The sequence below is a fragment of the Oreochromis aureus genome, linkage group 3 (assembly GCF_013358895.1).
Source record: "Oreochromis aureus strain Israel breed Guangdong linkage group 3, ZZ_aureus, whole genome shotgun sequence".
Classification (NCBI taxonomy): domain Eukaryota; kingdom Metazoa; phylum Chordata; class Actinopteri; order Cichliformes; family Cichlidae; genus Oreochromis; species Oreochromis aureus.
The window spans coordinates 27,738,345-27,756,294 of record NC_052944.1 but is presented as its reverse complement, the minus strand read 5'-3'; the positions used below and the strand labels follow the sequence as shown (position 1 = coordinate 27,756,294).

Below are 17,950 nucleotides of genomic sequence, written 5' to 3'. Positions count from 1 at the left end.
ACTGCTTTGATAAAGTATTAGGCCTGATCGGTATGAAGGAGACTAAGGTGACCTTGAAAGCCTCGCATGTTCCACATCCCTGTGTACTCGTGAAGGGTCCTCGTTCTCTGGTTCAAAAAGTTCAAACAGACTTAGCCACGAGTCTAGCGCAGCTGTCAACTGATACAGTGGTGTTAAATGAACCTGCGGTGCAGTGGTACTTCCAGGGAGATGGGAGACAAAAAACAGAACTGGTGGAGAGATCCTGTCAGGTCCTCATCAGAGAGAAAAAACATCTTCAAAGTACTGGAACTACATCAAATTTGTACTAAAGACCACAATACAGCAACAGACAACATGAGACAAATATTAAACTTAATCTGCTCTTCTTCCTCTCAGCGCCCACGAGTGACCTTGCTGATATCACCATAACTCTGAAAGGCGGAGTGAAACTACAAGTGGTGTTTGGTGACATCACTAATGAGACTACAGATGCTGTGGTGAACACAACGGACTTCAGAGACTTTCGGACAGGTAAAGTACTGTTCAGGCAATTTAAAACTACATTTAGTTACCCTACATTTTTTATTAGTACACTTCCATCAAAGAGCTGTTAATCATGAGTAAACACAAGCTACTCATTGCTGAACACCATCCAAGCACCATTAGTTACACAGCACCCACTGTGTATTAAAGAGGATATTGTAGGAGCCCTGACTGGCCTTTACAGGCCATTAAAATCCTTATTATTAGACATTTTCCAACAATTGTATATAAATAATGGTTATTATTATTATTATTACTATTTATGTACAGATGGAGTATGCAAAGACATCTTAAGAAAGGCTGGGCCTCAGGTTGAGGCTGCACTGAAAAACGGTGAGAAGAATGATTCTGAGACATATTTCCAAATTTGTATTTACATCATAAATCATTTCTAACAAATCATATCATCTCATGTTGTCTTTATCGCATCCATGCAGGAAAAGTGAACAGTGGAGAGATTTTGGAAACACCGCCTGGCATGTTCCCTTGTAAAGCCATTTTACACATGTGTGGAGAAAGAGATACAGCCGTCATCGAGCAGCTGCTTCGTCGCATCATTCAACTTTGTGAGTCTTCTGGTTACAAGTCTTTGGCTGTTCCTGCCATCTGTGCTGGTGAGTAGTGTGGGAGTCATTAAAGATGCATAAAACATCAAAGTTATTTATGGAGTTTTGTTTGACTGGTTGTCCAGGATCTGGTGGATTGGACCCTGATTCTGTGGCACATGCCATCCTCCAAGGGGTTAAGACTGCTGCCTCGTCCCATCCTCTCCAGCGTCTCGCCAACATTCGCCTTGTACTCAACAAGCTCACGGTGTTCCTGGCATTTAAAAAGAAAGCAATGCAGATGTTTCCCTTTGCTGTGATCAACTCAGGTAATGCAAAGTCAGCTTTTCTTTGATAATACCACTGTCCTTTTTTGATCAGAGACTTCTTGATTTCATTTAAAGCTTACTTACTGTTGTTTTATCCACTTTACAGTGTCAGCTCATGCTAATATCCAAGTAATGAACGACCCAAGGATCCCTCATATCAGCTCTACTGCCCAGCAGTCTGCTTTCTTGATTGTAGGCCTGTGCAGAAAAAATGTTGACAATGCCATTGCAAAGCTCGAGAGTGTGTATCAACCCCTGCAGTCAACACAAACCGAGCAGGAGGAGAAAAGTTATTTTTGGAACTGTTTTTTAATGTAGGCTTGTCTGGGTTGTTGGACAGGTAATCGGATTAAAAGACGACAACCAGCTGATGCAAATATTCCACAGATCTTCTTTTTCTCTCTCTTCAGGTTCTTTTAATATAAATTTAAATCTATAGTGTCTCTACGTGTAATTTTATGATCCTAGAACCATTTAATATAAGGATGTGTACTAATCTGGTGAGCTGCACTTTATTCTCCCCTCATAGGGAGGGAGTATGTGATCTGTCATGTTTGTTTGTCTGTCTGTTTGTTAGCAGTCTAGCATCCACAGTTTTTAGGATATCAATTTGAATTTTGTGTGATGGTAGATAATAATAACAACTCAAGACGATTTAATTTTGGTGAAAATCGGGCCAAGGTCACGCCAGATGTGAAAATCCATTTTTTCAAACTTCACAACAATCTACTAGGCCTTGAGGGAAATGAGTGCCTATGCACTACATTGCAATATATATATTTGTCATTGGGAACTTTCTTTGTTTGAGCTCTTCAAAACATTATGTTTTTAAAACAACACTATGCAACTTCACAATGACACAAAAATATTAATGTATATATACAATATATATAATAACGGTATTTTAATTAATATATTTAATATATTCATTAGTATGTCATTTATAAATACAGATATGTTTATCCATTTGTTACTGTTACACTATGTACCACACTATCACTGCTGTACATGGTATCACTGCTAGTAATAATCATAGTAACAATAATATATCTGTATTTATAAATGGCATACAAACGAAGAGTAATTCTATATAAATGATTAATTAAGTACCTTTACCTTACTAATAACGCTTAATAGTGTGATATTATTATAAAGTGCTACCTATTATTATGAGGGACAATTTCTCTTTTTGTGTTTTTGCCTTGTTTAAAATTTTTGTTCCAATTGATGAATTTGGACTCAGATCTGCTCATTTCTGAATGTTCATTGTTTAATTAGGTTGTCTTCATGCTAGTTCAGTTGGTGTTTGAGTTTTGAAACTTTTGCCATCCATTCATATTTACTGTTACATATGCTAGGCTCCAGTGTTAGAAAATAATAAAAAAATAAAAATAAAAATTTAAAAAGTGATTTGCTTTTCAGTGTTTATTGAAAGATAATTATGGATTACATGAAATACTGTCAAACTACTAAAATAAGGTCAAGGCTCTTTTTAAGCCCTTTATATGTCTCTTATGCCGGGGTAGATTAAAATGACCAAGGGCCTTTTTATGCTTGCTGTGTCAAGTGCTATTGTTTAGGAGAATCCTGCAATGGCTTCCTGAACCTTAACAGCGGGTATAACAGCCTAATGCCTGCATCTGTATGATGACATCACGGTGGTGAGGGAAGCAACCACTGTAGAGGGAATATCAGCACCTTAATCAACACTGTAAAAAAAGATTCCGTAGAAAAACAGAAAATGTCCTGGTAATTTTCTGCCAGTACATTTTCCTTTTTTTTACGGAAGTTTGACGGACTTTTCTGTAAATGATAAAACGGAAAATTCTGTAGATTTACAGTATACTCTCTGTACTATTTACGGACATTTCCTTCAGCTATAAAACGGAAAATTCCGTTTATTCACAGTATATTTTCTGTATCATTAACTGATATTTTCCGTTAATAGAAAAATTGAAATTTCTGTTTATATTACTATTTCCAACCATTTCTTTTCACTGTAACTCATTAAATATAGTTCTTTATATCCTTAAACGTACATTTCTATGCAATTACAACCTAGTACACCATATGCTCAAAAATTCATAAATTAAAACTTTTTAAATTAATTTGTGCTTCGTACACAACAACATTGGTACAATTAATGTTAAATATTCTTTTATTCTCCTTAACTCTCCTTAACACTATACTAAAATATAACAACAGCATCCATCTTGTCATAAAACGACTAAACAGCTGATACATGAACAAAATAACTCACAAGCTTTCAAATTTAAGCATTTTTATTTCCTTGAAATCAGGTTGCCCTCATGTAAATGTGTTTATTTACATTCATTCAAGTGGCTACCAAGTCTTTTCTTCAAACAGGACACCTGACAAACAAAAAATATAGTTAAGTCATATTTAACGATATGTTCACATTTATTAATATCCAGAGTACCTTTTAGTTAGAATCACTGCCTTGTGGTAGTTTTGACTCAGCCAAATGGTTAAGGTGTGGTTTACATCCATGTCTGTCCACTTATGGTACAGTATACACATGTAGTCCGTTATAGCCAAACACATTTGATTACTGAATTGCATTCACTTCATTAATGAAGTGAATGCAATTCATATTTGTGTGAACATTTGTCCGAGATTAACTCTTTGGGGTCTTTACCTTACAATATAACATACTTGACTGTTTAAGTCGTGCCACATGAATAAAACTGAACAGATCTAAAGAAGATGTTCCTGAACTTTGGGTTTATGCAAACAGGACGGATAGATAACCACAGAACTTTTCCACATATGATAACTAAAGCACAAAATAAATTAAGACAGATTACTGTCCCAAACTTGAAGATAAAAGTGCATTTACTGGACTTGTTTTGTCAGTGAGGAGCAAAGTACAACTAGAAGTGCTTGTTCTGATGAAAAGTTAAATTGTAAACAGCAGCGTAGTGAATAAGGATCTGTGTCCACGAATCCTCAGCAGTGACAACACTTAAACATCATAGTTCAAAATCCTTAATGCACACCTTTTTCTCTGTGTTCAAATGCCCTTAGCTGTTTAAGTAGAGGAAAAAGTCTGACATATTTCACGACCATTAAATGTTAGACAAGGCTCTGAAAATGAGGTTACGGTTACAAACAAAAACCTCTGCTTGTGTGCACATACCCTAAATCACAACACATAAGACAATAGTAAGACTAATTACTACAAAGTGACACCAGAGGCTGGAGAAGAGCAAGCATAAAGTGACACATTGTGTGTGCACAATTTCTCTTGTTACCACTCTTCATATACCAGTGTGACAAAGTCCTGAATGCAGCCTGCATGTTAGTCCATCAAGGTCCATCTGAGCTTTAAATAAAATACACTCAGCTTTTCCTTGGATTTTTAGAGTTGCTCAGTTCATACGGGAACTTCAGCAGTCGGGTTAACGATGTCGCTGTGTTGCTCCTCCATCTCAGCCATTGAGACTAGTCGTAATTTATTCTGAGGAAAAAAGAGAAACAACAAGACATTTTTAAAAATTTTGTATTTTTATAATTTTTTTTACCTTGAACATAAACAACAGAAACAAAAAAAGGATTAGGGCTGTGCGATATGACGATATATATCAGATGACGATATAAAAATGTATCGTTTCATATTATACGCTATCATTTGTTTTGTGGTGTTGCAAAATAAACTGTTTACGGCAATATTTTTTTCATGGTTTTGATGGTCACTGTAGTGGCTATATTATTTCTTAAAGTTCTCTCCTTCTCTTATACTTACAATAACCACACTATGGACGGACAAGCGACTGTTTTTACACGTACTTTCGTTACCAACAGTGACGGTAAAACCATCGTGTGGGTCTGCCATCCGCTTGTTTATTTTCCACATAAACCTTTCACAATAAAGCTCAAGTTTCTGTTGAGACTTTTCAAAATGAACTGAAATGATATACATTATTCTCAAACATAAAATTTCAGAATATGCATCAAACAAATGACCTCAAATAAAAACATCAAGTAACTATAAATGGCGCTTACAGTCACCACGCAGATGAAGGCACAGAGAATACCAGCATGGCCAGCAAGGATGAGGCAGAACCAGCTAGCTCCAAGCAGATGGACCAGTCAAAAAAAATCGAGGACCTTATTGTTAAACGAGGGGCTACCTCTGTAGCATGGACATGGTTTGGTTATAAAAAATCTGACATGGACCAGAAAACTGTACTATGCAAATTATGCCACAAACTGGTCCCCACCACCACTCAAACACGACAAACCTCTTTAACCATCCACACAAGAATCACATGAAAGAGTTTCGAGAGAGTTTACGAATGAAAAGCAAAAAAGAGCCGTCAGGTGCTCAAAATAATCCTTAGACTCAAACGTTAGAACAGGCTTTTCCTTGCAGCACGCCGTGTAACAAATACTCAGAAAGAAAATGGCGGCCGTTTAAACTCATGTCTAAAAATGTATAGTTTCATGCATCAGTCAAAACACTCGACTCCAGGTACACGACGCCCAACTGAAAACACTTCACATAAGTCGAGTTGCCCGAGAATCACAGAATTTACAGAAAATGCACTATTTTGTGACATATATCGTTATCAGGAGAGATATGTCTTATATTGGGATGCGAGATTTTGGTCATATCACACAGCCCTACAAATGATTATAATTCACGTAGAGTTGCATACACATAACAACATTCTGTTGCAACAAAAGCAGTTTATAATTGAAGTAACATACAGTACATACCTTGAAAAACTAAATCAACCACAACATTAAACTCACCTTGTTTCTGTGGAAAAGGTGATCAGGGTTTTTCTTCATTTCCTGAGACCAGCTGCTCTGGATCATCACCAGCTTGCATCTTCATCTTCTTTTTCACTCAGGGAAGTCTTTCCTTTGCTTGGCCATTGCTCTGCACTGGAAAACCAAAGTGTGTGATCAAAGATGAAATAAGGGATATTTTTCCACTGCAGGATTTAGAGTGCTTCAAGTAGTAATAGCTGCTGATCCATTTCTCAAATAATCTCTAAGGATCTGAATTTTTAAGAAAGATACCAATATCTCTGCTTATATTTGGCTAAAAGCTTGATATAGACATAACAGTATGTCAGCATCCCCCACAAGGCATATAAAGCTCCTGCACACCAGCACTGCGCTTACAATATAATTCAATCAAGATATAGTTATTATTTATTAATTACTGAATTTTTTTAGTAATAATTATTAGTATTTAATCACATTAGCACAGTGGGGTGACAAAAATATTCCACATACCAGCATAATTTATGAAATGCTGCTCAGCATTTCATAAATTACATTTTCAACAAACGTTGGAGTAAAAACACAGTTACAGGGAAAATGTGTCTGTCTGCAAATATTAACTAAACATTTCTATGTGCTACAAAATAGACATAATTGTAAATGTAATGAGCTGAAACTATACTTTCAATAATATTACCACTACAGTTTGTTAACCACCAAAATAATCTATGCTGGTCAGTTAGCCAAAAGTCTTTACTTTAGCAGCCCAAATCAGAGGCTAACATTAGCATTTGCTAGCGTCAGCCAGGAAGGTCTGAGGCTTAAACTAGGGTTAGTGTAACTTTGCCTGAAACTCTTTAAAGTGTACAGTAGAGCCAACTGTAAAACACAGGTATTGATATAGCACTTATTAGAGTCCTAAAATAATTTCTTCCTCTCTATACATACCATGAAGTTCTCACTTTTCCCAGTTATCTACATCGCTGACTTTCGCTAATTAGCTAGTTAGCAGTCACAGCTGTGTAATACCCAGAGAGACACAGACAGCTAACTATAATATTTGTGAAAACTGGTTTAGCCACTGAAGGGCAAAACTGGTGGTATCACAGTAAAAATTATTTTTAACATTAACTAAATTGAAAAGCTTAAGTCATGTTAAACCTAAATAACGATTATTTAAAAAATGAGTCAGCAAAATATTCCTGACTTGTCTGGAGACATCCGAAACCAGTTAACAAATAAATTAACAATTCTTTCTAAATAAAAATGCGGAGTCTTTTGAAAAACATTATTTTAATAAAAGAAAACATGAGTTTTAATACTTACCACGGAAATTTGAAGGCAGTTTCTTCAACTCCAGAGTCCAAAATCGAGATGAAGCCTGAAAGAAGTCTAATGGCTGCTCTTGCTCTGACTTTTCCCTCCTTTTTGGGTTCTTTTTCCCACAATGCATTGTAGTAGTTGAGAAATACAGAAAAATACCTGTAAATGACTAATACGGAAAATTCCTTCACATTTATACAGTAGATTGTACTGTATTTTTACGGATTTTTTTTTACAGTGAACCTAATATAAATGTCAGTAGACTCACGCAGGTACAGAGAGAACATACAAACTCCAGCCAGGGGTTCAAACCAGGAACCTTCTCTGTGTGCTAACCACTATACATTTCATAAAAGCACATGTTTAACATTTTAGCAAAAGCTTTGATATTAGAAAAGGAAACTTCCATGACTCACCACCTCAGGACGCTGCAACACAAACTTAGCACTTCATGTAATCATTTCAAATTAAAACCTTTAGTGTTTGTGATATGGCTTCTGTGCCCCGCCTCTCTTCACCTCCTCCCTCGTTTCTTCCTTTTTCCATGTGTGTGTGAGAGTAGGAGTGGCATAATACCCTCCTGTGGGACGCCTATAGGCGTGTTTCCTCAGTTGTTTACCAAGTGTCAGGCTGATATTCCTGTTTCTAAACTACTCATAACCACCTGAAATAAATTATCAAATGCTCCTTTCATTCATTCGTTGCCAGATCCCTTCAGGGGAACTTTGGGAACAAGTCTAGCTTACCAAACTAAACTCGTGGAAATGTCTGTGTTTACTTCCCTGCTCAAAGTCCTCTGCTGTTAAACTAAAGATTAAAAATTGTTGATTTTTAACTAAAGTAACCAACTGTAAAATAATTGCAAAAGTTGCTGTTTGAAATGATAAACATGTTGCTTTGTTTATGAATGCAGCTATTAAAAGTTATTCTCATGAATGTTTTTATACTTAAACAATCTCTCAAACAGATCTATTTAAAGTTACAGAACTAATAACTGGTTTACTATTAATTTTATATGTTTATTTACAGTATTTAACTTTAAGTTATTCTTTGCATTTTGGATAAATTAATATTTTTGAAATCATATTAAGATTGCAAATAATTGCAAATTTATTGTAATCTATATACACAGAAATTTACCTTTAAAAAATTGTTCACTCCAACAAGAACTTCATATATATAACATATATATTAAATCAATAAGCTCCACATTAGACAAACACAAATCATCACAATAGTCACTGCATTATAAAAAGAAAACGTCACACGTCAATATTAACATCATGTTTTGACGTTCAGTGTTTTCTGCATAATTTGAAAAAGAAAACACATGTACTTGCACAACAAGAAAAACTGTAAAATACCCTTTAAGGTTAACATTAGGTGTGTCTACTTGTAGATGAAAGGAGGAGGAACTTACAGAAACTGAAAGTAGATGATGAAAAAGGGTTTCAGTGTGCATTTTCACACAAAGCAGTGACACAAAAGGGTGTTAACTGTATCGAAATTTCTCCTTTTAGTTTAGAATATTAGGGAAAATGGATAAATACACATATCCACTGTTTTTTGAAGCCAAAGGTCTCTCTGACAATGATATTCAGGATATCTGGAGATACTTTCAGAGAGGACAAGACTCTGGGGGTGGTGAGTGTGGAATTCCTGGAGAGGTTGACGGCAACACCTATAAAATCTGTTTCAAGGACAAAGAAGGTATTTTTTTTATTTATGTAAACAAGACTATGTGTAAACAGTTTAAACTCATGCTAATACCTCTGTGACCGTGTCCATATTCACAGGCCTGCATATAATCATGTTGTATGATGTTCACCATCTTAAATGAATATTAGAAGAGCTAAAAAAGCTAAAGAACAATATGCTGCCTTAAGTTACTTGCGATCCTTGGTTTCTTTCATTCTTGCAGTTACATTTTTAAATGTAAGCTTTTGTCCGTGACATGTGGTGACTGAATTTGGCTGTTTTGACAGTTCAGGAACGGGTTTTGCTGAGAAAGTTTCATGCCATCTCTATTTCTGGTGGAAAACAGTATTTAACAGTGAGCCAAACAAGTTTACCTCCACAGACCCTCAATCAGTCGTCGACCAGTCAGTCTCAGGTGAGTTTTCTTTTTTCTTTTTCCTAAGGAAACGTTGCACTATGTACTGTCAGATAATCTGACCCGACCAGTTTGGGTGGATTCCTGAAAGGTGCAGGCATTCAAAAAAGGCACCCAAAGCAAAATCCAAACAGCAACCACATATTTTGTGGTTGCTGTTTGTGGCCCAGATTTGTGGCCCAGATTTTACCAGAACCAAAGCATTTTAGAAAGTGGAAGGCTTCTATGTTTAATGTTTATGTATTTTTTAAATGTAGAATTCTTATTGGTCTTCAAGCATAGCCTGATAAATGTGCTTTTTTTGTTCTTTTTCAGGCACCAACAAAAGTGATCACAAAACATCTTGAGAAGACCTTTAACATAGATATTTTCCTCTTGTATTATCTGAGAGATAAACCCAAGGCATTAAAAATTCTACAGAAGCAACTCTCTTATATCGGCTGCACGGTGGAGTTAAAATTTGAAGATGAAAATGTTGTAGTTAGAGGTGACAGTCAGAGTCAGCCAGGAGAATGCCCTGCAGAGAAAAAGGAGCAACAGCTTGATCAGATTTTCAGCCGTTTCAATGAGAACTACCTCTGCTATCATGTATTTGAGCCAAAACAGATCAAGATGCTGCTGCAAGACTCCTCCCTTAAGATAGATGATATCAAAGTGTACAATGAGAATGGCTATGCTGTGGTTGTGGGAGAGGTTCATGCTGTGAAGGAGAAGATTGCAGATCTGGAAAACATTCAATACACCAAAAAGGAGCTTCCAATTGTGGAGAAGCATTACAGGCTCATAGAAGAAGAGTTCAATCGAGAAATGTGCGCTAACTATCCAGATGTTAAAGTCGTCAGAGGTAGTGCCACAATCACTTTGGAGGGCTCTGACACAGAGGTGCAGTCAGGAGCTGCAAAACTGGATGAATTGATTAAGAACATAAAGGAAAATAGAGTCAAGTTCCCCACAGCTCTGCTAACCTTCATCAAAACCAGTGGAGCTATCTCCAAATACCAAGCTCGTTTCCAGCAGAGCCTCAGAAACCCTGTTTTCTTTGAGGTGGGTTCAGATCTGGTTCTGTCAAGTTTGTCCTCTGATGCTCTGAATGAGGCCGAGGCAGCAGTGATGAGAGAGTTTAAAGTGGCCACTGTACAGCTGCAGGGAGCTGCAGCAGTACCTCCAGATTTAGATAGAGTGAAGGAAATCCTGATGAAAGCCAAGAAAGAAGCAAACATTAGCGAGTTAAGAGTGGACGTGAGCTTCATGCCAGGAGTTACTGGAACTACAACGACCAAAGTACGACTGGTGGGCTACAGTGAAGATGTTAACAAGCTCAATGAGGTCCTTCATGGTTTCCAAAAGAATGAAGTTGATATTCAAGAAGTGCTAAACTTGCCACATCCTGAACTGGTTGACTGCTTTGATAAAGTGTTAGACCTGATTGGCATGAAGCAGACTAAGGTGACCTTGAAAGCCTCACATGTTCCACATCCCTGTGTGCTTGTAATGGGTCCTCGTTCTCTGGTTCAGAAAGTTCAGGCAGACTTAGCCAAAAGTCTAGCGCAGCTGTCAACTGATACAGTGGTGTTAAATGGACCGGCGGTGCAATTGTACTTCCAGGAAGAAGGCAGAAAAAACAAAGAGGTGTTGGAGAGATCCTGTCAGGTGATCATTAGGGAACAACAAGAAGTCTATTCTCAAAGTACTGCAAGTGTGTTAGATCTTTACCCAGAACCACTATACATTAACGTCCTCAGCTCCAACCCAGACAGATTGGAAAGCAACACTGCTAGCAGTACACCAAATACAACAGCTGTTAACAAAACAAACCTGGAGATCAAGCTTAGCACTTTGGAAGATGAACAGGTTATACAAATATATTCTAAACAATTTCACAATTTCTATTCAAGGAGTATGTGTCCCACATGTTACTATTATTTCACATAATTTCTACAGGTGAATGTGGTGGTGGCCCCCATGGTATCCAAAAAGCTTACTTCCACGAAAGTTGGTAAATGTCTACTGAAAAAAGCAGGAAATCCATTGCAGAAGGTCTTTGATCTGATAGCTCGGAGGTGGACCCTTTCTGCTGGTAATGTTATGGTGGTTGATGCACCTCCAGCTCTGAGCTGCTCTAAGATCTTCTTCATTGAGTGTCTGCAATGGGATGGAGTTGATGGCCTCAGCATGCAGGTAAAGTGAAAACACAGTAAAGCAAGAAAACCACAATCATAAACCAGTAAATGGAAATGATAAATCTCTTTACCGCTGAGACCAATGCATGGAAAAGCTTTTCCTGTCTTCTCTTTTGCAGACCCTTGCTAATGGGCTAAAAAGGTGTTTGGAACTCTGTGTAAAGGAAGGCTGGTGTTCAGTTGCCTTTCCGATCATTGGGCCTGGGGTAATTCTGAAATATCCCCAAAAAGAAGCCATTCAAGTGCTGACTGACAGCATTCACCAGTTTGGATTATCTGGGTCTTGTGGATCTCTTCACAACATCAGTGTTGTCATTAAACCAGACTACCAAGACTCTGAGGAGGTGACAGAGTTTGATCTTCTATAGCTGTATACAGTAACCATTTTCTTGTTTGTTGGTTTTGTTTTTATTTTCTACCATCAATTACTTCAGTAGCAAGTCATAGCATTGGTATATTATATTGGATTACATCTTACATATTACTCCCTGCTGAAAGTGATATCCAATATCCAGATATGATATCCAGAGTGATAGTTATATGGATAGGAATGAAGATGTTGGGCAGTACTTCAATAGCTACTGGAGTAAAAATGATTGCAATTACAGTACATAACCCTGTTTTTGCCAAAGCTGTCTCTCTGTTAAAAGGGAGTATCTCCCCTCCACCATTGCCAAGGTCTGATTGTATGATCATCTGTTTATTGTGTTTTTCTTGTGAATATTGTAACATAAAGCACTACACACAATGCAGATAACATGCCATTTGACATTAGTTAGAACCAGAGAATCTCAGGACCTGCTACTAAAGTAATGGCAACTACTTAATTTCTTGTACTTCCCTGCATTTGTCCTTAGTTTTAAGTACTGTGCATTGTTTGTAGAATGTTGTATGATGTTGTTTAAACCAAACATCTATCTACAGTGCTACCAAGAGGTCTACAGACAGCTGAGCTTGAAGATGAAGCAGAGAGGCCAAGGTAAAACCAGAGCTGGTTGAACAATTTTCATTCAGACAAAAATTTACTTTTGAAATATTGTGTTTTAACCATCTATTTAAAGGTTCTGACAGTTCAGCAAATGACATGGAGGCTAATATCAGACACATATGAACCTTATTATCATGTTCTTCTTCTCAGTAACCTTCAAGTCCCTCAAAAGTGACCTAGCTGATGTCACCATCAAAGTAGGAGGTGTTGTTGAACTACAACTGGTCTTTGGTGACATTGTTAATGAGACTACAGATGCTGTGGTGAACTCAACAAACTTCACAAATTTTCAAGGTGAGAAACTTTGTGGCTGAACAACTATTGAGTTTCAATCATGTTTGTTGGGAAAATGCACTTTGGCCCTGTGATGATCATACAAGCTTGGGTTCTCTACCAGGACCTGAGCTTTAAGGGTCGTGCGCAGTATCTTTGCTATTCCTAGGACTTCGCTCTTCTGCACAGAGATCTCGGATGTTTGAGTCACTTACCTAGCTTGGGGGTCACTGCACCAACTGCTCCAATTACCACTGGGACCACTGTTACCTTCACCCTCCACATCTTCTCGAGTTGTTCTGTGAGCCTTTGGTACTTTTTCTGCTTCTAGTGTTCCTTCTTCTTCATGTTGCTGTCATTCGGTATCGCTACATCACTACAGTCATCTTCCTCTGCTTGTCCACCACTACTATGTCTGGCTGGTTGGCCATAACCAGTTTGCCCTTCTGTATCTGGAAGTCCCACAGGATCTTAGCTTGGTCATTCTCGAACCCCTTAGTAGGCGTTTCCCATTTTGACCTCAGGACTTTCAGGTCATACTCAGCACAGATGTTTCTGCTGGCCACTTGGTTATGGCGTTCCATTTATGCCCTGCCTAATAGCATCTTGCACCCTACTGTTATGTGCTCGATTGTCTCAGGGGCATCTTTTTACAGCCAGCCTTCTACTGGTAGGACTTCTGAATGTCAGCCACTTCCTCTATCTGCCGGTGGTACATAGCGTGCAGGGGCTTGTCCTTCCATGATGGCTCCTCCTCTTCCTCCTCTTTCTTGGGTTTCTGCTGCCTGAGGTATTCAGTGAGCACTTGGTTGGATGGTGCCATCTTCCTAATGTACTCATGGATGTTTCTTGTCTCATCCTGGACCATGGTTGTGACACTCACTTGTTCCTGACCTCTATCCTTCCGTTTAGTATACAGTCTCAGGGTCCTGGATTTGGGGTGAAACATTTCATGCATGGTGAGGAGCTTCCTTGTCTTGATGTCAGTGGCTTCCATCTCCTCCTATTATCCCAGCAGGGTAACTGATCACCGGCAGGGCATAGGTGTTGATAGCTGGAATCTTATTCTTGCCATTCAGCTGACTCCTTAGGACTAACTCTCTGCAGGTACTTAGCAATTGCAGCTTTCCTAGCAGCCTCATCGGCATTCCCATTTGCCTGTGGGAGTCCCAGGTACTTGTAGCTGTCCTCACTGTCTACAGTGTTGCATTCATGTTGTGCAATCCCCTCAGTTCTGACTACTTTCCCTCTCTTTGTTACCATCTGACTACACTTCTCCAGTCCAAATGACATTCAGTGACAATGTCGCTGCTGTATATCATCGTGGTGTGGATCAGTGAATCAATGTCCCATTCACTCTTGGCATACACCTTGATGTCATCCATGTAGAGGAGGTGGCTGACGATTGCTCCATTATGTCGTCCGAACAAGTCAAATACTTGGACACACCTTCTCATTTAATGTTTTTTCTTTATTTTCATGACTATTTACATTGATGGCTTTATGTAGTAAACAAAAAAGTGTGAAATAACTCAAAACATGTTTTGTATTTTAAATTCTTCAAAATAGCAACCCTTTGCTTTGATTGCTTCTTTGCACAGTCTTGGCATTCTCTCGATGAACTTATCGAGAGAATGCTTATCTTCTCCTTGGTCAGATTTCTGAACCACCTTAACTGCATTTGTGTCATTTTTGTCAAAAAATAAATAAAATAAAAACAAAGCAGATATAGGCTAAAACAACAGGCTGGAACAAAGTGTGATACTAATATTAGGAAGTACTTATAAAACATGAAAATAATGGATATAGTGAAGGAGGAGATGCAGAGGCTTGGTATGGCAGAGGAGGATGCTAGGGACAGGGTGAGATGGAGACAGATGATCCAGTATGGTGACCCAGACAGGGAGCAGCACTAACAATGCAGAACTAGATTAGAACCCACAACTTTATATAATCAAATACTAAATATCAGTAAAAACAGTACTACAATAGAAACCTAAAATGCTAAATAAATAAATAAATGAATACTGAAATAAATGCAGCAAGTGTGCTACCTCTGCATTGCTAACTGTTATGCATATCTGCAGTTCTCTACCAAAAACACAGGTCAATAAACCAGCCTAGTTTACCTGTTGAGCACAAAGTACAGTCCAAGCATCATTCCTTGTACCTTTCGGCAATTAACATATTAAAATGTTCCTCCTGCTACATTTTCATGTTGTTTAGACTCATCTTCGAGCAAAGCAATTTCCAAAAATAGCATATGCAAAAGTTATTGTTATTTATCTACAGGTGGCGTATGCCGAAAAATATTAACTATGGCTGGACCTCAGGTTGAGGCTGAACTCAGAAATGGTGAGAAGAATGGCTAAAGATACACATTTCATATTGCAATATATTTCTGGCACACAGTTTGCAGCATCTTAATCATGTTTTTTTTTTTTTTTATGTCTGTGTAGCAAAAGTAAAGAAGGGAGACATTTTAAAAACCCCACCTGGAGGGTTCCCATGTAAAGCCATTTTACACGTGTGTGGAGAAAAAAATGTGAGTCTCATTGAGAAGCAGCTGTTTTACATCATTCAACTTTGTGAGTCTTCTGGATACAAGTCTGTGGCCCTACCTGCCATCTGTGCTGGTGAGTAGTAGGTGAGACATTAAGATGCATAGGTGAACAGATAACATGTAAGTTATTGACACAGTTTTATTTAAATGGCTGTCCAGGATCTGCTGGCTTGGACCCCAACCATGTGGCATATGCCATCCTCCAAGGAGTTAAGACTGCTGCATCTTTCCGTCCTCTCCAGTGTCTCACCAACATTCGCCTTGTTCTCAACAAGCTCAATGTGTTCCTGGCATTTAAAAAACGAGCGATGCAGATGTTTCCCTCTACTGTTATCAACACAGGTAACACAAAGTCATCGTTTCCTCTTCCTCATGAAACAGCTTTTTCATTTTTGAGCTGTTTGTCACTGATTATAAATCATCTGTTTTACAGTTGTTTCACATGCCCCCCCAGTTATGAACATACACCCAAGCATCCTTTCTACCAGCTCCAGAATTCAACATTACACCTTCATGATTGTCGGACTATGCAGAAAAAATGTTGACAATGCCATTGCAAATCTCAAAAGTCTGTATCAGGCTGAGTGCGCTACGGAAATCTTCAGGCAGGATGAACTTGCAGGCCTCACTCAAGACGATGTGAACCACCTAAAGCAGTTGATTGAGGTCCTGGGTGTGCATGTAGTAGAAGACCATTATAATCCAGGCTGCTGGACTGTGAGTGGACTGAAAGATGGAGTCCATCAGGTGATGGAAATGATCAGAAAATCTGCTACGTAAATATTTAGTTAATAAAAATGCTAAAAATCTTGCTGGATTTTTTGTTTTGTTTTGTTTTTGTGCATATCTGCAAAACAAAAGAGTTCTGTATTAAAATACAGATAGATATTAGTTTTTGGTCTAAAAACCCTGCCAAAACCCAAAACAAAACCACACCCATAAGTTTCTTTATACTGATTACAGTTTCTTGAATACCTCAATTAGCTTAGCATCAACAGAAATGTGTGAAATGCACTCTGCTCTGCTGAGCAAAGAAAAAATATATACCAGCCACAAAATTTATTTTGAAGTTTAAAGTTATTTGAAAATAAATGTGAAAATGTGATTACAGCAAATGTAAATGTCAAGTTTTTTTCAATTTTTGGGCATGTAGGCTAATCAAAGCAGAAATAAACATCTTTCCTGGGATATTAACACTCCAGCATCAATGTACTTTCTGTTTGTTTTGACACATTCACAGCTGCTAGTCACTGTTGAGAGCACTGATGCAATTTCTAGTCTCAGTGTGACATCTAGTGGATAGTCTGTTAATACAACAACATTACTGCAGTATTATTTCACACCTTATTAATTGCTTCAGTTCAGCCTGCTTTTTTCTTTTTATGTGGTTTTAAGTCTCAATACATGAATTGAAGTGTTCAAAACCTTACTTATGTGCGCTTTATAACTGATAGAATTACAGCTGTTAAATGTGTAAAAACATCAAGTGTAATACTTTATAAAAATGACAAAAATACTTATAAGTGCTAGTGTGGAAAAGTGGTCTGACGTTACTGTTACAGAAGCCCATTTTTTACAAGTTTTTAAAAGAGTCACGTGCACAGCTTCTATGTGTATAAAATGTTTCAGATGAAACATTTGCTTCGTAAATGGAACACAAACAAGAAGAATCTCTAAAGAGTTTATAAAGCTCGTATTGGAAAAGCAAATATGTCTGGCATAACAGTGCGTTCAGATCTTAATTCTGATTCTGAAAAACTTTAAAAACACATTTTTGAAATAAATTTAAAACCTGCATTTTGTACTTTCTTGGGTTATGTTAGTATAACATTAAAATGAGTTTGATCTGAAACGGATACGTGTGATGAGTCTCATCTGCATTTTTTCTGTTCTCTGTCAAGATGATCCCACACTGCTTCAGTAATGTTGAGGTCCGGGCCCTGGGGAGGCCAATCCATGACTCATAGTGTTTCATTGTGTTTTGTGTGCATTGGCAGTGGGTTAGCTGTTACTAATCAGACTCTTCCCATATGGTAGAGCATGCTGCATCAAATTCTGGCAAATTCTTTGTTTCATTCATAATTCCAACAAATTTGACAAGATCTCCAACACCACTAGATGTCTCCAATGTGTTTTACAGATGGCTGTAGACACTCACTGTTGAGCTTTTCTCCTGACCTCTATATATACTGACTACAGTTTTAACTTAAAAATTTCAATTTGGATTCATAATTGATCAGAATTCCCACCACGGTTTTCAATCCTGTCCTTTTGTAATTGGGAATACTCTCCTGGTTTCCCTAAAGGTGTGAGTCCTCTGAGAGATATTGTCCCACCATCACATTTGATAAAT

The 17,950-nt window shown here is 37.8% G+C and overlaps 1 protein-coding gene and 1 long non-coding RNA gene across 3 annotated transcripts; one reads left to right on the top strand and one right to left on the bottom strand.

Annotated features, from left to right (window-relative positions):
• Nucleotides 1-879: 879 nt before the first annotated feature.
• On the bottom strand, nt 880-8,016 carry LOC116327029. 2 transcript variants are annotated; one of them, XR_005611147.1, is made up of 4 exons: nt 7,897-8,010; nt 7,484-7,592; nt 6,179-6,313; nt 4,829-4,880 (listed from the first exon to the last, which is right to left on the bottom strand). It is a non-coding gene; the product is annotated as an uncharacterized LOC116327029 (long non-coding RNA). The 2 variants fall into 2 exon arrangements; XR_004199976.2 differs by lacking the exons at nt 4,829-4,880; nt 6,179-6,313; nt 7,484-7,592 and adding exons at nt 880-1,344; nt 1,484-1,597 and having other exon boundaries at nt 7,897-8,016.
• A 927-nt stretch (nt 8,017-8,943) lies between these two features.
• On the top strand, nt 8,944-16,791 carry LOC120436202. Its single transcript, XM_039606712.1, has 11 exons — nt 8,944-9,190; nt 9,466-9,593; nt 9,909-11,444; nt 11,535-11,771; nt 11,893-12,117; nt 12,698-12,752; nt 12,912-13,055; nt 15,327-15,389; nt 15,494-15,670; nt 15,757-15,939; nt 16,031-16,791. The coding sequence occupies exons 1-11, from the start codon at nt 9,019-9,021 to the stop codon at nt 16,375-16,377; spliced, it is 3,267 nt and encodes a 1,088-aa protein (XP_039462646.1). The 5' UTR covers nt 8,944-9,018; the 3' UTR covers nt 16,378-16,791.
• The last annotated feature ends 1,159 nt before the right edge of the window (nt 16,792-17,950 follow it).